Source organism: Rhincodon typus, chromosome 22 (genome assembly GCF_021869965.1).
Source record: "Rhincodon typus isolate 14 chromosome 22, sRhiTyp1.1, whole genome shotgun sequence".
Taxonomy (NCBI): Eukaryota; Metazoa; Chordata; class Chondrichthyes; order Orectolobiformes; family Rhincodontidae; genus Rhincodon; species Rhincodon typus.
The window spans coordinates 9,260,122-9,284,454 of NC_063353.1; the positions used below are offsets into that span (position 1 = coordinate 9,260,122).

A 24,333-nucleotide genomic window follows, 5' to 3' on the forward strand; every position below is an offset into this window, starting at 1 on the left:
CAACTAAGCCATAGCTAAAACTCATTTGAGCCAGAAAGACTGCCCTACTCACTCTCCTGAATCCTCCTCTTTTAAATATATCTAATTCCCCTTAAAAGAGACGATTGGCTGCTTTCATCGGCATTTGGGCCAGTGTATTCCAGATCATGGTACTTTGGCGTAAAAAAACCAATGCTGCAGCCTTTCTGGATGATTTTTAAGTGCCGCTTGATCAGTTTAAACTGTGGCAGTGAGTTACAGCCCGCGTCGGTGCAGTAACTGAGATTGATTCAGTCGTGAGCTCACCGTCAGTTCCTCTCTCTCTCTATTGGGTCACTGGGTCAGCTTGTAACAAGTGTCTTGTCTATGAGCTCATCGCTGCCAGCCAGATTTAAAACCTCCCCTTTCCACGTGTCCCCTTGTAAACGGTGAACTGTTTGCTGCTTGGCATGACCTACTGATTGGAGTGAAGGATCTGGAATGACATATCTATTATCGATACACAAATCGCAGCCGAACCTTAAACTTTTACAGTATAGCTTCGACAGATATGCAGGAGTTGCAATATCCCCCGCAAATATGCGAAGCTCAGAAGGAAAACGAATATCCTTTCGCAGCTGTTTTATACATGTTTTTAAAGGGATGTTGGATACGTTTTAAATTGTTTGTTAATGCATACAATACACGTGGTAAAATTAGGACTTTTGAGTGTTTTGAGTGAAATGGAACTGATGCACTGCCTGAAGTGGAAGTGAAGATGTATTCGCTAGACTCTAAATTGATGCGATCAGGCCAGTGTCAATGAAAGAATACCTTATACAGCCTCTTCCAAAGGGCATTACCAACCGAATCACGAGATTGATACATTTAATTGGCAGGATGTGAAACAGTTTCTCCGAATTAGTGAAATTTTGCCTGAGTATACAATTTGTTTTGTTGATGAATGAATGATTCACCCGAAATACAGTAGTGTACAAATTCTTAACCTATTTCCGTAGATGGCTCCTCCAGACTATTAAATACGACTTTAGGAATGGAAATATCGATTTGCTGCAAACGGTGGCGTTATTACACAAACTCGACATTCCAAGCATCAGTGTTTACACAGGGGCCTATCGTGAGGTCAGTACAAGAGCATAAAAGTTATGAGGACAGGTAACATTCTATTGAACCTGCCGCACGACTGCTTATTAGCTGGTTCTTGTTGGCATCCCAAGTAGCAAAACAGTACCAATTGGAAATAGAGCATTCCTCAAATTTAGAGACTGTATAAATTTCATGTCAATTTATGTGCCTTATGACTTGCCTTTTGGTTTTTCTTTCCCAGGCAATCGACAAAGTTAAATTTCGGCGTTTTGGGCCAGAGGACTTTCTTTTCATGTATAAAGCCTTCACCAAACGAACTGAACCCCGTGACCTGTTTAAGCAGTATAGCTCAGATGGCAAAAACATGACAATTTCTGATCTACTGTACTTTCTCAAAAATGACCAGCATGAGAGCAATGCAGATGAACACACAGCTTTAACAATAATTAACAACCATGAGCCTATGATGAGAAGTACGTATGGTTTAAAAATGGTTCTTTCAACAATCTAATCAACAGCCTTCATCTCTTAGTCTTTGCCATTTCCCAGTTAGGGTTTCATTTTCTAACAGAATTAATTGGTATCATTACTGAATCCTCCTCCAAAATGGACCTGTTTCATTGAGGAAAGAAATAGATCTTCTTTCCCTAAACAACCCAGATGCCCCCCCTACCCTCCCTCCCACACACACACACAGCCCCTTAAACCAGTCCAAGTCTTGAATACTGTTTTCATAGCTGGGAAAGGCCCATTGCAATATCTTTCAATGTCCCAGTCAGGACACAAGAACTCTAAACCCCGACACATTTCTCCCCAACGCAGTTGCTTTTGTTTATTCATGGCTTGGTGGTCTATAATACTTGAACTTTCCCTATCATAAGAAGAAAGGACTTTAGATTGGGGGTAGAAATAAGCCATTCAACTCTTTGAAGCTATTCCATACTCCATTCAGTAATTTTATGACTGAACTGGTTGTGGTCTCAACTCCACTTGCCTATCTGTGCCATAACCCCTTGTCAATCAAAATTCTATCTAGCTCTGCCTTGAATAAATTCAAATATCCAGCCTCTTTTCCTTTCTACAGAAAAGAATTCTACACAGTAACAACATGGAGTCATAGAGTTCTACAGCATGAAACAGACCCTTCAGTCCAACCCATCCATGCCAACCAGATATCCTATACTGACCTTTTCCCCTTTTCTAGCATTTGGCCCATATATCTCTAAACCTTTCCTATTCATAAACCCATCCAGATGCCTTTTAAATGTTGTAATTGTACCAGCCTCCAACACTTGCTCTGGCAGCTCATTCCATGCATGCACGACCCTCTGTGTGAAAAAAGTTACATTTCAGGCCTCTTTTAAATCTTTCCCCTCTCACCTTAAACCTATGCCCTCTAGTTTTGGACTCTCCTACTCTGGGAAAGACCTTGGCTATTCACCCTATCTATGCCCCTCATGATTTTATAAACCTCTGTAAGGTCATGCCTCAGCCTACAATGCTCCAAAGAATATAGCCCCAGCCTATTCAGCCTCCCCCTGTAGCCCAAACCTCCAAAGTGGCAACATCCTTGTAAATCTTTTCTGAACCCTTTAAGTTTCACAACATCCTTTCTATAGCAGGAAGGCCAGAATAGAACACAGTATTCCAAAAATGGCCTCACCAATGTCCTGTACAGTTGCAACATGACATCCCAACTCCTATACTCAATGCAGTGACCGATGAAGGCAAACATACCAAACGCTGCCTTCACCATCCTGTCTACATGTGACTGTGCACTTGTACCCCTAAGTCTCTTTGTTCAGCAACACTCCCCAGTGCCCTACCATTAAGTGTATAAGTCCTGTCCTGATTTGCCTTTCCAAAATGCAGCATCTCACATTTATTTAAATTAAGCTTTATCTGCCACTCCTCAGTCCATTGGCCCATCTGATGAAAGTCCTGTTGTAATCTTAGATAACCTTCTTCACTGTTAACTACACCACCAATGTTGGTTCATCTGCAAACTTGCTAACCACACCTCCCATATTAACATCCAAATCATTTATATAAATGAAAAAAAGCAGTGGACCCAGCACTGATCCTTGCGACACACTGCTGGTCACAGGCCTCCAGTCTGAAAAACAACCCTCCACGATCACCCTGCCTCCTATTTTCCAGCCAATTTTGGATCCAATTGGCCAGCTCCTCCTGGATATCATGTGATCTAACCTTGGTAACCAGTCTACTATGCGCAACCATTTTTAATGCCTTGCTGAAATCCATATAGACAATGTCTACCCCTTTGCCTTCATCAATCTTTTGTCACTTCAAAAAATGCTTAGAGAGAGAAAAAGATGATCATCTCCAGCATGAAAGTAGTTCTCCTATTCTTAACTTGTTCCCCATTTCAAAATTCCCCCACAAGAGTAATCTTGGCATCCACACTATCAGTCCCCTCAGAATCTAATTCTGATAAGTTTCAAATATGCCCCGCTGTATGGCCTTTCCCCAATATCTTACCACAGTCTGTCATATATGTTCTCTTCTAGCTGAGCTTGTTCTTTCTCAGGATCACAAAACACTCCTCAATCTTGAGAGTTTAGACATTACCTATTATTAGTTACTTATTTTAACCATTCCTTTTTTTCTCTTTCAGTAAACAGTAATATTTCAAATTCTATATTTATCATTACAGTATTTGGTTTTAGGCAGGCGAAATCACTTTTCACTTGTGGAATTTAAATCCTACCATGTAGAAGTTTAATCTATTTACATGACAGTTTTTACTTTTTGTCAGTTCATGCTTGATTTTTTGTGACAAATATATGCCACTTTCTCTAGCTTTGTGTTCAGTTAACAAAGGATAATATAACTTTAACCTGAACTGCAACTGAAGGAAAGCATTGGAAAATAACACATCTAAGCCTCAATGTATGTTACTGGCATGCATAATTGGACATTAAACACATTTGTCTGACATTCCTCTGTCTGCTATTTTAAAATGCGATAACAGCTTTGTTTTAAGTGGTGAATGTCCCTCTTATGTAAACATTTGTCTTTTAACACTATACACCACTGTTCCCAGCCAATAGATTTAACATGGCAGAATACTCTCAAAACAGAGACATGGCATGAAAGAGTGGGTCATATTCATCTAAGTTGAGCCCAGCTCTTAAAATCATTTTTAGATCCTACTGATTAAACTGTTCATTCTGACAGTGTTTCAATCTAGTCGGTTTAGAAGTCACTATCTTTCTTGCAGGAATTTGATGAATTTGAGACCTTTGCCTTTGTCACATGGGGTCAATGTTACAATGTGATCTTCCAGGTTAGGCTTGATTGTCTGAGGGAGATGGATGGAAATTTTAAGAGTTTTCTTTCTTGTATAGATCCTGTGTTTTCAACACTTTCTTTTTTGCTTCTCTAGGAAGTGATTTGTCTGGGATGCCATATGCAGTGGGGAAGCACTTCATCACAATGCACTCAAGATCACATGTTGGGTAGGCTTGATGGACCAGGTCTTTTCTGGCTTGTCATCTTCATATGTGTACTCTTAGAACTGTCAGATGACATCTTTTAATAGCTTTGAAGGCTTTGAGTGGATGAAAAGCTTTATATGATGATAACCTTCATTGCTATGGGAAGAGCTGTGCTAGCTACAAAAGTCTGTATACTGGCTGATTCAACACCTCTATACTGGCCTATCTTGTGAAGCAGAGCAAAGGGAATCACTCCCTCATGTGGCTCCTGTGACACAGGGATCTATTAATATGTGTCTTGGAATACTAGCAGAGAGAGAGCCTTGGGTGTCTTCCCACCATTGTCTTCTCAGGAACTTGTCTTCCATTATTTAAATCATGCTGTTATAAGGGAATTCCAAGAAAAACCATTCTCACTACTGTGAATCACGCTACTTAACTGACAATTGCAATCAAAAATAGTGTAAAACAGTCCAAAAACAATCAACTAATAAACAAAATACGTGAAGAAAAATTGAATTTCAGTTTGCTAAACTAAGAAGAAATATGGGAAGCACGAATGCAAACTGTGAATTCTTCAAGTTGACATGAGCAGACCAAGTCTCTGGACTCCCGATGCATCTAATTCTGGATGAGGTATGGCCAAAGATTTGCGCAACCTCACAAGATTCAGTGCAGGACTTAATTTTAACAACTAAATCCAGGATATACTTCCAAGTCAGGATGGTGAGCGGCTTGGAGGAGAACTTATACCTCTAACTGTAAGTTTCCAGCCATGCCACTCACCATCCTTTGCCATTCCTTTGGTGTCATTGGGTCAAAATCCTGAGATTCCGTCCCTAATGGCATTTTGGGTCTATGTAGTGATTGGAATGAGGGCCAGGTCGCTCTTATTATCTAAGATTTTTGATTGGGGTTGTTAACCTGGCCAATCAGGGAGCCCTGGCTGAGAATCAGTGACTTTCCTCATTCTAGGGACTAGCTCTGAGCTGGCTGGTCAGAGCCCTTATACTGTACACATGTGAATAAATGGTGACTTGGTGACAGGATACCAGCCTTTGTGCAGTTATTTCAGTCTACATACAGCACATGGATTGCAATAGTTCAAGAATGCAGCTCACTACCACCTTAAGGGCAAATAGAGATGGGCAATAAATGCTGGCACAGCCAGCGAAGCCTACGTTTCATGACTGAATTTTAAATGATGTGACTAAAGCTCACCAATGGTCTGTTATTGGATGTGGGTTTGTTCCTATTGGCATCAATGTTGGCAACAGTATCGTCCTTTCAAAACATACCAAGGCATCAATCCTCTGTGTCCTTTTGTTAGCATCACGCAAAAACATCAAGAACTGTTGAGCATATTTTTAAAATATGCCTATACTTGCAATATTGGTATTGTTGCATTCTAGTCTGTGCCGTTATTATTGTCAGCTTGGATGCATTATTTTTTCTTGGATACTGGTTGCTGGCTGTTCTGAAAGTGAATCTATGTTCTTTCAAACCTAAGCATACCTGTGGCGTCATGATTGTACTGTTATGAAAGTGGAATATATCATCTGCTCTTCAGTGACCTCTTCAACTTCAATAGGCAGAACAATGGAAAAATGTCAGATCGTAGTGCAAATTATAAACCATAAGACTAAATTTACTGAATACAAAATAGTGAAAAGAACGAATAGCATATTTATATTAATTACAAGCATTATAAATGCTAAAATTTTGATAACAGTGAAGATACATTTCCTGTGCCAGCCTCCACATAAGACTTAGTTTCAACAAACAGTTGCTTGCTTCCTTTGGGGCTATGTGCTGCTACACATAGCAGTTCTAATACAAGTCTTGCACTCCTGTTATGGGTACAAGCTGAGTGCAGGCAGAATAATATAAATGTATAAAGTAAGTGTTGGTGACAGGGTTCTTTGTGAAAAGGTCTGTAGAGGATCATGGCTCCATCCCTTTCACAGTCCTGCTGAGTCTTCAACAGGGCTATACTGTCAATCAAGCTCCTTGAAAAAAATTCTGCATTGTGTCAATCACATAAGATGTTTGAACTGTATGAAATGACTCTCCTCATTCATCTATCCCAACACTTTGATCAACTATAATAACAGAAAATTATCATTTGTTCTGGCAGCTATCAGGGACACGGTTGGACAGAATACCACTAATGACTTTGAATTCAGTAGATTTTGTCACAGCTTGGTTTTCCAGTATCTTGGGTTTCTAAATTCTTGACTGCTGCAAATTGTACTCCTCCCCACAGAATAAATAACTGAGCAGACAGTGTCACCTTTCAAATCTGTTTCACGGCTCTGTCACTTCTTTGCATGCACCTTTGTTTTGTGTTTTTGTTTAAGATTACATAACTGATGTGTTTTGTGGTTCTATTTGTTAAAAGAAAATATTTGTCAGCTATTTTAATGGCTTTGTTAATAAGTTCACTGCTTAGGAAGGTGCTATGTTTGATTTCTAATCTGTGCTTGGTTAGTTACTGTCAGCTGGAGGGAAGTGGGAAAACTACAATGTGCTCAGTGCCTTTAGACAAGAAAGAGGCAAGATTGTCTTCTGAATCTTGTCTGTCACTTTGCTATAACTTGTTTGTGCCTGTTTAAGTCTGGTACCACAGTTGAATGTTGACACTTAGACATATAAATGGCCAGCTTGGCAGAATGCCACAGATATCTGATGTCTGTGGAATTGTATTCTAGAATGATGTAATATACATAGGGCAGGAAGGGAGAAACAAAATTTACTTAATGTTTTAAACATTATTCTGTCATGCAGCCAAAAGGAAAAGAAGGTTGATGACATCCAGTGGTTTCTTAAGATACCTAACCTCCATGGATTGTTCCATATTCAATCGAGATCATACCAAAGTCTATCAAAGTATGGATTTGCCCATGGTGAATTATTTCATAGCATCTTCACAAGACACCTGCTTCACGAGCAATCAATTAATTGAACAAAGCGACATTAATGGATATATAAGGTACATGGTGCACAATGATCAAAAGTTGCAAAGTTGGGTTATTTGTATGATAATTTCAACATGCTATTAGCAGCTTTTAATATGTCAGAATTATTCATTAAGAATTGTTGATACATTGTTTTGTTTGTGAATTGCATAGAAACTGTGCACTTGACAATATGTTTCATCTTGCTTGTTAAAGGTGCATTATAAATGCACCACAAAGTTTGCCGATGTTAATGTGGATATTAATAATAATTGTACTGCTTGATTCCAATCAAGCGAACCACAGCACTGTTTGCAGGAATGTTTGTTATGTAATAAGATAAGTCAAAGCAAATGGGAATGTTACTTATTTTAATATATTTCTGGAACTATATTACAGTATGTTTGCAAGTATAGTTGGTTGTCTGCATGGTTCTGATCTGTGAAAGTGCACGTGTTTGATGTCAGCCAGTACCTGCATGGTATCATTCATGTTTAATAGTTTTATGCAAATCTCCCATACACTGTCATTGATGTGATTTTTTTAATAAATATTGGATTGGAAATGTAAAACAAATGGTAAACTCTGCAGCTGTTTAACAGATCACTAATAGGTAATTAATAGGAATTAATTACTCTGATGAAAAACACATTGCAGACAAGTGGACATTCTAATTGAAAAGGGAAATATTGGCCTGAGCAAAACACAATGAGACACTTTTGCTTCAAAAAGAGTATTTTTTTTACGTAGGAAGATCAAGTATAAATTGGTAAGTACTTTTCAGGGGACGAATGTGAAGGAAAATATTTTGACTCTTAAAAGTAAGCATGCAAAGATGACCAGTAGTTATTAAATACTCTCTGTGTATAGAAGCATTTTCTTGAATTTTGTAAGGGAGAGTCTTGTGGTAAGCAAAAACTACAAAAACTTAGTCCACAGAGGGTCTATCATTAGAGGATCAAGTCAGAGAGAAGATAATTTAGTATTCCGGATTCCCCTTGTTATCCATGACTCATTCAGCTCGTTGCTTGTCTTTTCTTTTTTAACACCAAGCTGTGTCCCTCTGTTCCCTCTTTCTAATGAAGAATCTGTATGTCTTTGGTTCAGTCTATTCTGTTTTCACCAAGATAACTGGCAATCTGTTTCACAAATTAGCAACTCAAAGCATGATTTATTTAGTCCCTGTTAATTTTGGTTCAGCAATGCACAAGAAACTACTGTGTTCACCCTATACAGAAGTGTTTATGAGCCAGCTTCTCACAGGGCAGTAACCAGGCGAACCTTGCAACCTAACCTCAGGGAGATTTTGGGACATATGAACAATACCTTACTCTAAGAGTTAGATTTTAAGAAGTGTCTTTAAGGATAGCCTAAAAGGAATACGGAGAAGTGAGGAGGATTTGGGGAGAGAATTGCAGAATTTAGTTCTTGACATCTGAAGGCACTGGTATGGGGCAAAGAACATGGAATTGTGCAAAGGTTTTGATAGGTTATAGGACTGCAATACATTGGACCTATGTGGTACCGGTGATGTAGAAGGCTCAATGCATGCAGTTAAACATACCAAGGAATGTGTAACAAACTTTGGAACTAGAAGAACCTGTAGATCACGGGGGTTTTGACATTGGTAGCAGAATTCGAACAGAATGACCAAGCAGGTACATATGAGATTTCTCTTTGGTGTTGTTTAAGAGGCAAAACAGGATTGAAGTAGCAAATCTATTAAAAAAATAGAAAATACGTATGTTTATGAACTGCAAAAGTTGATGAATTTGTTTTGAATGGTGGATTTTAACCTTCATGGCATTTCTATTAATTAGTTTGTTTGAATTAGATTAGTTGAGTTGAGTAGATCTTAGTGCATTTAGTTGGTAGGGACTTATCTTCTTTAAATTGTGCACTGTGGCTTGGGAGAGAGACTTTTTAATTTGTAAAGATAATCTTAGTGTAAGCTATTCATGGATTAGTTGACATACTTGATTTTCTCCCACTGAAGCATCGGTAACTGGAAACTGCTTTGTTAATTAACATTGCTGTCACAGAGCTTTTTGACAGAGCACACATCAACGCACATCATTGGCTCTGGAGAGGTGCACCTCTTACAGTGAATGAATAATGGACAGCAAGTCATACAGGCTGCACTGATTTACTTACTCGCATTCCTGGTCTGTACTCCTATTGTCTAATTTCCTTTGCTACAATTAATTTTTAATGTCTGTCTTATTCCAGACACTGGAACACAAAATCTCAACTGATACCTCAATGCAATAAAAAGGGTGCTCTGCAACTTCAGAGATGCCCACTTTTGGGTGACAGATTAATTTGAGACTCTCTCTACTCTTATTTTAATACTCTTATTTTAAAGAAGGACATCTTCTTTATTTTCCCTCGGATCCTGGAAAATATTTATCTCTCAATCACCGTTTAAAATAGATTTCCAGTCTTTTTAGCAGTTTTGTTTGTTGGACCAAACTCTGGGTTTCCAAATCTCTTCCATTACAACAATGATTATACACTGAAAGTACTAAAATGGCTGCAGAATATTTTGTAAAGGCCTGAGATTGAGAAGCTCCACATAAATGCATGTCAGTTGCTTTATAGTCCTGAGTTGTACAGGTAAGAATTAAATGCTGAAACTAATGCAGTACATTTGCCAAACTGGAATATTTCCAACTCCTTTTATTGCTCATTAAGTATAGCAATGGAGTTAAGTCAATGGATATTCTGTTTCATTGACTCATTACAACTAAATATCCAATGTTCGTTGATGCAGTTGTGCACCCTTAGTGTTTAGTACCTTTCACAAGATGCATATTGTTTCTACTCCAGTATTTTAGTTTTGTTTGCTTTCTTGTAAGCTCTGAAGGAGATTCCAATGGCATTAAAAAAAAGTTCAATATATTACAATTTATCTTGAAGCAATGCTAACGATTCTTTCACACCCTATCACTTTCCCAATTTGTGTAACAGACTTAGGACCAAATTAGATGAGCTAGCGCTTTTGGCACACAGCTTCACATGACAGGCATCAGGTGCAATGGTTGGCACCAGGCTAAGAATTAACCTTCAAGACTTTCTGTCATTAAAATTAACTAGTTCTCAAAACCTTCTCTATATTGTGCTCCAGATAATGCATCCATGCTTTTAGGTGATTCAATGAGATATGTTAGTTCTTTCCTTCAAAGTTGGTAGTTCAAGCATGTAGTTATTTTACTGTCAGCAATAGGAAGAGTTTTCTGAGTGAGTTGCATCCTGTTACGTTTGTGACATTCATTTCCAGTAAAATTGAAATAGTATCAAGCTGTTGCATTCAATGGTAGATTTTCAGATATTACAAAAAAATTTCAACCTTACAACATTGTTTGTTTGACTTGGACAATCACTGGTATTACATGATGGCCCACAAGCCCATGCTTAATCATTTGGGATCTTGAATGCTTTTTCACATGAGTTAGCATGGAGTATTGTTGAATATGTCATAGTTCAGATAGACAGCTAAACCACACGCTTCTATTGGACTTCATCCGAACAGTTTTAGTTCAACTTAATTGCCTTTATAATATTTTTGTTTAACCCAGCCACTGCATTTGCTTCTACCTGACATCCGTTTGATGAGCATAATAATGACATGAATAAGGCAAAAAAAAGTCAGACACTAGATCATTGAGTTTTATTTAAGACAAAATTGGATTTTTCATTGACAAGGGAGGTGAGAGTTTTGTGGATTAGACAGGAAAGTAAGTTGAGACCAAAACCAGATCAACCATGATCTTATCAAAAGGCAGAACATGCTCAAAGGACTGAACAGCCTACTGCTGCTCCTAAATTCTGTGTTGCTATGAATCATTTACAAGTCCAATACAGATGTTATGTTTGCTTTGAGGTACAAAGAGATACGGGAGGTTAGAATGCCATAGAATGCAAGATCGTGACAGCTGCCAGGAAGTTTTGCGCACACTGGATTAATATATTTTTATGGTTGGACTGTGCACTAATCTAGCAGAAGTTACTGTGGTTGATGAATATTCCTGGATACTCAGGAGAATGGTGTCTTAATTGCCATATGTGTGCAGTCAGTGACACCCTGAGTATGTGGGATGATAGTGGACTCTTAAACCCAAGCATACCATTCATTCTGACTGGCGCCATTGGTAACACTGTTTATGTAGTCGCCTTCCCTGGTAATCATGGTACCAATCATCTGCTTAATGACTCTGTGAAGGGGCCAAGTGCAAGACCCTGAAAATGTACATAGCAGATCCCTGGGAAGAGCCAGGAGCAAAGATGGGCAATGGTGACTTTGACAGCCACTGATAAAACTAGGAGGAAGTGCAAGTCGAGACTGTTGTGTGACTAATTCATCCTGAGAGCTTAGGTTGACACAGATAGATTGCATCATATCTGGGACAGCCAACAAATGAAATGCAAATCTTGCTTTATCTGGTTACTACAGGCATCAGAAGAAAGTATGAAAATTTTTAGAAGGTAGGAGACCAACAACTGGATTTATATTCATTCTCTTTATGGTACATTGAAAACACTTTTCATGATAATCAACCGAATTGACAATTCATGGAGAACACTTTACTGGCAGAATTCAGCAGATGGTTTATTCCCCTAGAGTTTAGGCATAAGAACAAGCTGGATCATTGCATGTTTAGAATTGCTTTATTGCTGTAACTTCATGGGTTTGCTTTGAGTTTATCTGCACCTAGGTTTTGTGATTTCATGTGCAGTGATTGCATGTTTCTCATTGGTGTGATCCTTTTGAGATTTGCAAGACTTTTCAGCGAAACTGTGATTCTTCACCTACCTACCCACCACTTTCATTTGGCCAATTGTGACTATGCTGTTTCTTTTAAAAGGGCTATCCAATTTGTCCCAATCCCCAGTTTATTCTGCACAGCAGGATAATGGAAAAAATGGGAATAATGCAATTTCCTCACTATATCTGTTGTAAATTTGAAAGGAAACATTATTTCTCACCAAAAAATACTTGTCTGTTTGGGGAACATGTATGTTGATCAGTTGGAAGGTTGAGGCTGCCAGAGCTGTAACCTTTATAACACTTTGCTCTGCTATTTTATCCTTTAATCACACCTGTGAGCAAGCAGTGTGCCACAAGGATCGGTGCTGGGTCCATTACTTTTTGTCATGGATATAAATGATTTGGATATGAACATAGGATTTATGGCTGGTAAGTTTGCAGATAACACTAAAACTCGAGGTGTAGTGGACAGCGAAGAAGGTTACCTTAGAGTACAAGGGGATCTTGATCATAGGCCAATGGGCCGAGGATTGGCAGGTGGAGTTTAATTTAGATAAATGTGAGGTGCTGCATTTTGGAAAGGCAAATCAGGGCAGGATTTATACACTTAATGGTAAGGTCCTTGGGGAGTGATGTTGAACAAAGAGACCATGGAGTACTGGTTCATAGTTCCTTGAAAGTGGATCGCAGGTAGATAGGATAGTGAAGAAGGTGTTCGGTATGCTTGCCTTTATTGGTCAGTGCATTGACTATAGGAGTTGGTAGGTCATATTATGGCAGTCCTGGACATTGGTTAGGCCACTTCTGGAATACTGCATTCACTTCTGGTATCCTTCCTATAGGAAGGATGTTGTGAAACTAGAAAGGGTTCAGGAAAGATTTACAAGGATGTTGCCGGTGTTGGAGGATTTGAGCTATAGGTAGAGGCTGAATAGGCTGGGGTTATTTTCCCTGGATTGTCGGAGGCTGAGGGGTGACGTTATGGAGGTTTATGAAATCATGAGGGCATGGATAGGGTAAATAGACAAGGTCTTTTCCCCATGGTGGGCGAGTCCAAAACTAGAGGACACAGGTTTAAGTTGAGTGGGGAAAGATATAAAAGGGACCTAAGGGGCAACTTCTTCATGCAGAAGGTGGTACACGTATGGAATGAGCTGCCAGAGGAAGTGGTGAAGGCTGGTACGATAACAACATTTAAAAGGCATCTGAATGGGTATGTGAATAGGAATGGTTTAGTGTGATATGGGCAAATGCTGGCAAATAGGACTAGATTTATTTAGGATATCTGGTCAACATGGACAAGTTGGACCAAAGGGTGTGTTTCCATGTTGTATATCTGTATGTCTATATGACTGTATATGGAGCTCACAACATGGTTTTTTTTGAACCAGTGTCAAATCTTTAGATCAACAATTGAAATGGATCTGAAATGACAGAAGTTACAGTTCTTCCTGGGAAATGAAAGAATAGGGAAAATGGCATTTTAGAAAGTCAATGTAAGTTCACCCCTACCCCCATCTCCAGACTTTGCTAAAACAAATAGGTTTATGTTTCACTTATTTGAGGTTGCAGTTTAAAGTGTTTAAATTAGTTGAGGTAGAATGGAACGTTAGAGCAAACTTTCAACTTTGTGGAAAATTCAAATTTTAGGGAAAGATCATTAGGAAAATGTTACTTTGATTGTTGTGAGCTGCAACGCTTTTCAGACAGGATAATGCTAAACACTCTTAATGTAAATCAGATATGAACGCTCAAAGATGCCATTACTAAAATTTTGCTTCATTTTGTTTTTTAAAGCTACACAATATTCAGTATATTAGCAGAAAGGCACATTCATCTGGTATTCTTCTGTTTTGTTTTTCACTGGAATGTCCTTCCTAACTGAAACTCTGAGTATTTTAATTTACCTGTTCTGGGATATTATCTATCTTTGGAACAGGTGGGACATAAACCTGGACTTCCTGGCTTGGAGGTAGGGACACTACCACTGTGTCACAAATGCCCTTTCTAACTCTCAGTCTTGTATGCTCTAATTGACGAAATATATTGTAGAATGACCAACAATGTTAATTAGCAGTAATGTGGTATTCCTGTCATCCTGTTTAGTATGGGTATTTTGAATATAGGATGGGTGACAGATTCATTTAGATTGGCTCCCACTCAAGCAAAAGATAATGATGGGTGTGAGAAGTGAACTAACAGCATTGTAATGAACATAACATCAGTTCGGGTTGGCACAGCTAAAAGTAGCTGATAAAACTAGAAATAGATTTGTGCTTTTTTTTGGGCACAGGGTAGCAATTCAAGATCTGCCTGCATGTGTTGCTGTGGAAGTAGGCTACATGCTAACATAGTGCTGCCTTTTCCTTTACTGGATTGTAGCATTTATCCAAGTAGATCTTAATCATTGGCTGCCTGACTGCTCAGCAGGAGGCCAGGAAAGTGCATTTTCAGCACTAAATAGTTCCAGCCTCGCCCACTTACAGGGAAGCTCCACTAAATCACTGATAGTGTATTGCTGCAACTGTGAAGGTGGAGAATGGAAAACCAGGACAAGGTTTCCTGGTGCACCAATGTAGTGTTAGTCTTTGCACTCTCTTTCAGAGTGTGATTGAGAATCTCTTCCAAGGGGTGAGCATATTGGGAGGCTATATGGATGATGTTTTAACCTTAGGTGCTACCCCAAAGCAACATTTTGAGAGTTTTTGGAGGTGGTTTTTGCAGTGATTCCCTGCAGCTGGTGCTCGGCTAAAAAGGCAATAATAGGTGCTCCAAATGAATGAGGTAACGTACCTCTGTTACAGGGTTAATAAGGATGGATTACATCCTATTGAAGATAAGGTGAAGGCAATAAAAAAGGCTACTACCCCAAGGAACACAATCGAGTTGAAGTCTTTTCTAGGTCTTAGAAATTACCATGAGAGATTCATGCCCAGCCTGGTAACCTGTTACCCCTGCATGTCCTGCTACACAAAAATAGAAATGGTCATGGCAAGTGTAAGAGAAAGCCTTTTCAAATGTCAAACAACAGCTACTGTCAACAAATACGTTGGCTCATTACAACCCCCTGAGACCACTCATTGTACCCTGCAACGTGTCCCCCTAGGGGATAGAGGTGGTATTATCACGTCATTGGTGAGGCAATGGCCCAGTGGTTTTATTGCTGGATTGTTAATTCAGAGACCCAGGTAATGTTCCAGGGACTTGGGTTGAATCCTGCCATAGCAGATGGTGGAATCTGAAATCAATAAAATCTAGAATTAAGAGTCTAGTGATGACCATGAATCCATGGAATTAAGCTGCCATCCTTACCTACTCTAGACTACACATGACTCCAGACCCGCAGCAATGTGGTTGATTCTTAAACTACCCTCTGGGCAATTAAGGATGGGCAGTACATGCTGCCCTAGCCAGTGATGCCCTCATCCCATGAATGAATAAAAACAAATGTTGGGATAAGAACATCCAATCATGTACGCATCGTACACCCTGGCAGGGGCAGAAAGGAAGTTTGCCCAGATCGAGAAAGAAGCTTTGGCTATGGTATGATAAAGTTCCACCTGTATGTCTATGGTCGACATTTCACCATAGCAACTGATCACAAACTTCTGGGCCTCGTCAATGAAGACAAGATGATTCCTCCCACCACATCAGCTCAGATTCAACACTGGGCACCGCTATGAGGTGCCTGTGAGTATACCTTGGAATGTCATCCAGGGAGACATATTGCCAATGTGGATACCTTGAGCTTCCTGCTGCTACCCACCCAGCGTACCTTCACCTCCAAAGATGGATGAAGTCATCAGGACTTTGAACTTCATGGACACTTTGCCAATATCTTCCAAGCAAATCCAGGCTTAGGACCCAAATCAACCCTACTTTGACAAAGCTAAATTACATCATCCTGAACGGTGGATCACAAGGGCACCCCATGAAGAGCTGAAACCCTATATCCCAAAATGTCAGGAGTTGAGCGTAGAAGATGGCATCATCTTGGGAGGACCCCAATTTATTCCACATCCAGGCTAGTGACCAATATGCCAAAAATGGCACTGTGGCCACCCAGGAATTTCTAAAATGAAAATGCTCACAAGGAGCTGTGTTTGGTGGCCTGGCATAGATATGGGTATTGAAAACCTTGTTAAACAGTGTAAAATATGTTTCATTGCACCCATGGGATTGGCTGGGGAGGCCCAGTGTGTAAGTACATGCAGATTTCACAGGGCCATTTATAGGGTCTGTATTCTTAATGCTTATCAACACCCATTCAAAATGGATCAACATGCACAGAATGGACTCTACTACCTCTTACAGCACCATAGGAAAACTCCATGAATTCTTTAGTCCACATGGTATATGCAAAGACAACAGGACCCTATTTAACACCAAGGAGTTTCAGACCTTTATGAAGACAAATGGAGTAAGGCACATCCGTATGACCCCCTGCCCTTATCAGGCTTTGCATATAAATTTTTAATTGACTGCACTGGTAATTACTGTTGGTGGTTAGTAGTTTACAAAAATAAAACAGTCACAGTGAATTTTGCTGGTGGGAAGGCCATTCAGTTGTGTGTGATAACACTTCTGGGTAGAGAGAGGGGAAAAAAATAAAACCGATCTGGGCGACCCACGTACGTGTTAGCTGTGGGCGATTTGCATTGCCTTTTTAGTTATTTGAGAAATCTTTTGTTATGTTTTTGGTTACATTTCAGTCCCATGCTCCTGATCTTTGGGCCCCCGGTGTGGTGGGTGTGGGCAGATTGGAAGACCTCCTTGTGGGTTTGCTCCTGGGCCTGGCCAGGATGGCTATAGCCAGGTACAGGCAGTGGGCTGTGGAAGGGGTCATCTCTGCCGACTGCCTGCCCCTCTTGTGTGGTTACATTCATGCCAGGGTATCCTTGGAGAAGCAGCGCACAAACTATCCATCAATACTCTGAATGCCTTTAAAGAGACGTGGGCATCGGGGGACTGCTTTCTTTTCCCCTCCAGCTCCAGTTTGATTTAGCCCCTTCCTGCTCTCCCCAACACCCTTCCAATCACCTTTCAAGGTTTTCATTGCTCGTTGTGGGCTTTGCTGGTAAATACTCAGTTGGCTACATGGGTGTTTTTTACTTGTGGTGGGTATTAGTTTAAAAAAAAATTAACAATTGTGGTGAATTTGGATAAAGCAGACCCAGGGATTTTGTCCCTTCCCACTCTTCCTGTCAACCCCCCATCCCCTCCCACCCCCCATTTTTTTAAAGGTTTGCTGCTCTTAACAGGCTTTGGATGTAAATTATTTAATTGGCTGTGCAGGTGTTTTACTGGTGGTGGTTAATGTTGAAAAAGGAAAATAAAAGTAAAAGAAAAGAGTCACAGTGATTTTGGTGGCAGGAAGGTCACTCAGTTGTGTGTGATAGCACTTCTGGCTATATTTTTTTAAAAAAGCAGATCCCGGGATTTGGCTCATTCCTGCTCTCCCAAACCCTCTCGCACTCAATGCAAACCATAGTCATAGTCATAGAGTCTAACACTGCAGAAAAGGCCCTTTTTCCCAATACTACAGTGGGAAATAATATTGAGGGGAAAAACTCACGATGATTTGAGTGATGGGGAGAAAACTTGTTGTGTATGATAGCACTCCCAGATATATTAAAACAAAAGCCAGAGGGTCTTACGGCATGGTATTAACATCCCTTCCTCCGAGCCAGGAGGCCCAGGTTCAGGTCACGCCTTCTCCAGAGGTGTGTAATATCACCTCTGAGCAGGTATAGTAAAATAAATATAAAGCAGACCCAGAGAGTTCTTGTAGCATAGTGGTAGTACCTCTGAGCTAAGAGGCCTGAATTCAAGTCCCACCTACTACAGAAGTGTATCATAACATCTCAGAAGAGGTTGATTAGGAAAAAAAACATTGTAAAGCCCTGAAGCAGAGGGATAAAACCACAAGTGATTGGGTAATAGGAAAAAGAAACAGTTAAGTTATGTGATAAAACTGGATATGAAAATTAAAAGATAAAGCAGACCCAATGATGTGTCTGCACAACTGTCTGTCCCAGGCTGAGATTAACCTCTGTATGTCATGAGTAGTAGCTATATTTTGGTGTTTAACAATAAATGATGTTCCTTTCCCGTTGGGTTTCCTGAATTATTCCAACTCCTCCAGAGGTGGTCAAAGACATTCAATATATGACATATTCCACCCACCATATCACAATGCCTGCTGAATACACCACAGCCCCAGCAGTCCATTACACTCAGGAGTCATGTGTAATATTCAGATAGACACACAATCCAACAATGCCACCATCGCACACTGCTTCCATTTCTTCTCAACAGTGTGGAAACAGGCCATTTGGCCTATCAATTCCTCACCAACCCTCCGAAGAGCATCCCACCCAGACGCACCCCCTACCATGAAATCCTGCATTACCCATGGCTAATCCACCCAGCCTGCACATCCCTGAGCAATATAGGCAATTTAGCATGGCCAGTCCACCCAACGTTGAGCACTCAGTGGAAACCCACACAGACATGGAGAGTACATGCAAACTCCAGGCAAACAGTCACCTGAGCTTTGAATCAAACCCAGTAGTGCTAACTACTGAGCCACTGTGGCACCCCTGCATATATCTGCATTTATTCATGTGAGCACATCACTCAAACAGTACAACACAGGGCATAGAATAACAGCAATTATCTCTTGTAGGGCAGGGTGACACACATGAAGACAGAAAAGCAAAACTGGTGGGAGGCCACACCACTTCCTGAGTCATGTTGGAAGAGATGGCTTGCTGCATTAGGCGTTAAGCATTGTTGTGAACATTGAGGATGATAATGTGTGCCTGTTTTATTTATGGCCCTTCCCAACTTCCATCTCCATCTCATTCTGCAATCTGGCATGATGTGAAAGTGGCTGATGACGTGTCCTCTTGCTTTCCTTTCTATATCACTTCCCTTAGCCCAAGCTTTGCTTTTCAGGTTTCTTTCTTTCAGATACACAAAACTGTGATGTGACCAGCCACAATACCCCCAGGAGAAAGAGAGAACAGCATAATACTCATGAAAAAGCCTAACCAATTGATATGACATTCTCACCTACCAGTTCAGACATTGTCACTGCATATGAATTAACCATGTTATGAGTGGGCTGTAGCCAGATATGGGGGAATGAATGCTTTTGTCAGCTCACCTGGAGGCAAAGTCAGAGATGACTTCCGCTCTAGGGGACTCAGCTGAGGTGTTTCATGTGACACTGTAAAGGAGAGCGCTAATGACAATGCGCACTGAGATACTGACGCATTATTAGCCAGCCACCTACTCTCCTGTCAGGATCATGATGGAGTCCAGCTGCATCTTGGTACCAGACATTATGCAGAATTAGAGATAGTAGGAACTGCAGATGCTGGAGAATCCGAGACAACAAGGTGCAGGGCTGGATGAACACAGCAGGCCAAGCAGCATCATAGGAGCAGAGAGGCGCAGAATTATCCTGGCTACAGAATCTGTTCCAACTTCCTGTCAGGCAACAAATCCACAGGCACTGCAATTGGAGCCTCTAATTGTGTTGCAGACTTATTGTGGACACCAAGTTCTTTGTATTCTCTCTCTCTCTCTCTCTGTCTCTCTCTCTTCCCTGCCCCCTATCCCCACCAAATGGATTCAGCAGCACTTCCTGTAGTTGCAAAAAAAAGTCACATTTCATGCTTAATGTGGTTTAGGAATAAAGAGATTTAACTTGGGTATTGAAGTGTTAATTGTGAAACAAATGTTTAAAAAATGAGTCAGTGAAGTTATTAAATGATTTCTGAATTGTTTGCCATTTAAAGGATGGGCCTGTATTTATTTAACAGAGATCGAAGTGAGAAAACATTTAGCAATGGATGGCCACTTTCTGAGTTTCATGTAATGAGATACCTACAGTTGCCCTCCTAAGGGGGTTTAAATTATTGGTGCAATTTCCAGAACAAGGAGGAGTTGGAATGCACCTGATAAAAAATAGAAGTTCTTCAAATATCAAATTTAGATATCCGATAAAGTGTAGTTCGGAAATTGTAGTTATTAGTTGAAATATTTATTGGGCCCATCTCAGGTATGCCACATTCCTATTGGAATAGGTTGCAAAAAGAACAGTTCTGAGGAAGGGTCATCAGACCCGAAATGTTGACTCTGATTTCTCTTCACAGATACTGTTAGATCTGCAGAGCTTTTCTAGCAACTTCTACTTTTGTTTCTGATTGTATCTGCAATTCATCCGGTTTTACATTTTGTTTTAGGTTTGTGATTTTTCTTTTTGTTTAAAGAGAACATGTATTTACACCCTGAGTTGAAACAGGTTGAAAACAGCAAGTAATTAAGAAAACTGATAGAGTAATATCATTTATCATGAGAATTGAATACAAAATAGGGAAGTTATAGTTCAGTTGTATAGGGTACTGGAGAGAATGCATCTGGAGTACTGTGCTCAGTATTGATTATTTAACGACAGGATGTAAATGTTGGAAGCAGTTCTGAGAACTTTCCTTGGAATGAGTGGAATGTTTTACTAGGACAGATTAGACAGGCTAGGCTTGGAATTGTAAGTGTAAACGGTGACTTTATTGAAATATGAAAGATCCTGAGGGCTCTTAACAGGGTGAATGTGGAGAAGATGTTTCCTATTATTTGAGGATCTAGAATCAGGGGTCGCTGTTTAAAAGGGGTGTTCATTTAAATCCAAGATCTGGTGATATTTATTTTCACTGAAGGTCGTGAGTCTTTGAAACTGTCTTCCTGAAAAGTTGATTGAAGCAGTATCCTTGAGGGAGATGGATTCTTATTAAGCAAGGAGGGGACGAGGGTGAAACACCATTAGGGCAGGCAGGAATGCAGATCTGAGGTTCAAATCAGACTAGCCATGATCTTGTTGATTGGTCGATCAAGCTCAAGGTGTAAAATGGCCTACTCCTGCTCCTTTGTTCATGAAATAACTGCACAGAGGCCGGTAACCTGTCACCAAATCACCCTTTATTTACTTGTACACAGTACGCTGGCTGTTGCCAGCTAGCTCTGAGTCAGTCACCTGAACTGAGGAGGTTCTGAATCCCCTGTTGATATTGGTCAGCCTGTACATCCTCACTAGCCCAGGTTAACAACCCCAATCGAGGCCCTCATTGTTAAAGAGGTCCACCTGGTTCCAATCACTACATTCCTCCCCTTCTAAGTCCGGGGATGTAGGCCTGGTCTTTCTCTTGTAGCTTTTCTTGCGGCGTTTTCACCCCAGGTCTGGTTTCTCTGATTTGGACTCTGACACGGGCAGTATTGGACCGTAGCCCGTCTCTTGTGTCTGGATAGTCTCGGGAGAATTTCCTCCTCTTCCGGCAATAATGGTATCAAGGCTGCATCCATCTCTGACTCCGTAGTTTTCTTCTACACTAGACGGAGGGGGGGAACCTGCTGCTGTTTCACCCCCACCCTCTCGTTCTGGGAATTTCATGTTTAACTTCTCCCCATCAGCAAATCTGCTGGAGCTATCCCTGTTGTTGCTTGAGGGGTGGTCATATAATCAACCAGGAACTGGGACAGTTTGGTATCAAGCTTCTTCAAGCTTGCCTTCAACGTTTAGACTACTCTTTCTGCTGGACCATTGGATGATGGATGGTATGGAGTTGTTCTCATGTGCCAAATGCCATTTGACTTCAAGAAATACTTAGATTTCCTGCTGGTAAATGACGTTCCATTGTCCATGATCAATACTTCCGGGAGTCCATGTATCACGCACGATGCTCGCAGCTTCTCAATTGTCATCCCTGAGTTTGCCGAATGAACATTGTGCACATGCAACCAGTTTGACTGGGCATCCACAATGATCAGAAACATTGAGCCCATGAAAGGACTGGCATAGTTGACATGCGACCGGGTCCAGGGTGATGGCCATTCCCATCAATCTGGGGCCACCATTGATTGCAACTTTTGTCCTTGGCACTCTGGGCACTGCTCCATCACCGCAGCTATGTTGGCACCCAACCATGGCCACCAGACATCGCTTCTTGCTCGCATCTTCATCGTGGAAACCCGTGGATGACCCTGGTCGAGTTCAGCGAATGCCTAGTGGCAACTTGTGCTTAGAACAATCTCTCTTGCTCCCCACGGTAATATGCTGACCTTTAGGGTGATCTGGTCTCGCCGTGTCCAAAAAGATTTCAGTCCTGGTTGCGACAGCCTTTCTGTTTCCCCCATTGTCTCAGTTTCACTAGGACAGGATCTTCTTATGACCACAGTTGGATATGGTCAGTAGTGACTGGAAGGGTGTTCAGGAAGTTTAAAACCAGAACAAACTCTTCCAGGGAAGGGACTACTGGTGGAGTATCTGCCAGTGGGAGATGGCTCAAGGCATCTGCATTAGCCACTTGGCTTCCTGGATGATACGCAGTAAGACTAAAGCCCAATGCTGAATTCTACCGGAAGCTATGGGTGGCACTGCCTTGACTTCCTTCAGTAGCCCTAGCAAGTATTTGTGGTGTGTTAATCTGACAGAGATTCCCATCTGTAAAGGTGCTGGTCGAACTTCCTCACACTAAAGATGACTGCCAAACCTTCCTTCTCTATCTGGGCATACCTGTGTGCAGCATCAGCCAAAGTCCGGGAAGCATACGTTATTGGGTGTTCCTCTCTGTTGGGCCACCGGTGAGCCAACAGTACCCCGATACCATACGCGGAGGCATGCATGTCAGCACCACCTCTCACTTCACATCATAGTGGGCGAGCACTTTAGATGACAATAGCTGCTTTCTCACTTCCCTAAAGGGTACTAGTTGGTTTCGTGACCATTTCCAAAGCTGACCCTTCTTCAGTAGCAGGTGTAAAGGTGCTAAGATGGATGCCGGGTTATGTATGAATTTTCCATAATAATTTACTAAACCAAGGGAAGACCTAAGCTCCACTACAGACGTGGGAGCTGAGGCTCGTTTGATCACCCTCACTTTATCTTCCAATGGGTGTAACCTGGTGCTGTCGACTCTGTAACCCAAGTAGGTCACGTGGGGTGCCTGAAACACACATTTTTTTCCCTACGAAGGCATACGCTTGCCTGGGAGAAACATTTAAGCACTATGTCCACATTTTCCAGGTGCTCTTTATTAGTCTTCTTGGTTATTAGCAGGTCGTCCAGATAAATGGCAACCTGGAGTAGCCCTAGTAAAATGTTCTCCATGGTCCGCTGGAAAAGGGCACAGGCTGATGATACTCCAAATGGCAGTCTTGTATATTGGTACAAACCCTTTTGGGTGTCAATTGTGGTGTACTTCTGGGACTCCTTTTCCAGTCACAATTGAAGGTAGGCATGCCTCATGTGCAGCTTCATAAAGGATAGCCCCCCCCGCCAACTTTGCATACAAGTCCTCTATGTGAGGGATTAGGCATTTATCCAGCTGTGAGAAGCAGTTTACATTTGGTTAAAATCTCCAAAAAGGCGAACTGAGCCGCCAGGCTTCACAATCAGTATGACCAGTGCTGCCTATTTTGCAAACTGTACCAATTTGATGATTCCTTTGCTCTCCAGCCTCTTGATTTCCACCTCTACTTTTGCCTGCAAAGCAAATGGCACCGGGCGGGCCTTGCAAAATCTCGGAATTGCTTCATTGCAACATGGAAAGTGGGTTTGGCCCCTCTGATAGTCCCAAGTTCTTCTTGAAAAACTCTCGGGTATTTCACTCGGACTTCACTGAGGCAGCCATTTTCCAATCGAAAAATGTTGAGCCAATTTGGGTGAATATTTCTCAACCAATTCCGCCCCAATAGGATTTGATCTGAGCCTCTTGCTCAGTGGTAACTGCATCAACTGCTTCTCATAAGAGACCGGAACTGAATTTATACCCTTAACCTATAATGGTTCCCCAGTGTACGTTCTCAGTCTGGCTGACGTCTTGCGTATACTTAAGGGTTGGAGACGTGAGTGAATCGTCTTAAAGATGGATTATGCAACCACAGATACTGGTATTGACTCCATGGGAACTGGGTGACCATTTAACCAAACATTAATTTTAATCAGGTGTAGAGCTGGATGAACACAGCAGGCCAAGCAGCATCAGAGGAGCAGGAAGGCTGACGTTTTGGGCCTAGACCC

The 24,333-nt window shown here is 41.1% G+C and overlaps 1 protein-coding gene across 1 annotated transcript in view; it reads left to right on the forward strand.

The window, feature by feature from the left end:
- The first annotated feature begins 529 nt into the window (after positions 1-529).
- LOC109931132 (1-phosphatidylinositol 4,5-bisphosphate phosphodiesterase zeta-1-like) overlaps positions 530-24,333 on the forward strand; it is a 63,590-nt gene continuing 39,786 nt past the window's right edge. The window contains exons 1-4 of the mRNA XM_048610565.1: positions 530-609; positions 978-1,101; positions 1,307-1,538; positions 7,314-7,518. Coding sequence (XP_048466522.1) covers positions 530-609; positions 978-1,101; positions 1,307-1,538; positions 7,314-7,518 — 641 coding nt within the window. The remainder of the gene's footprint in view (positions 610-977; positions 1,102-1,306; positions 1,539-7,313; positions 7,519-24,333) is intronic.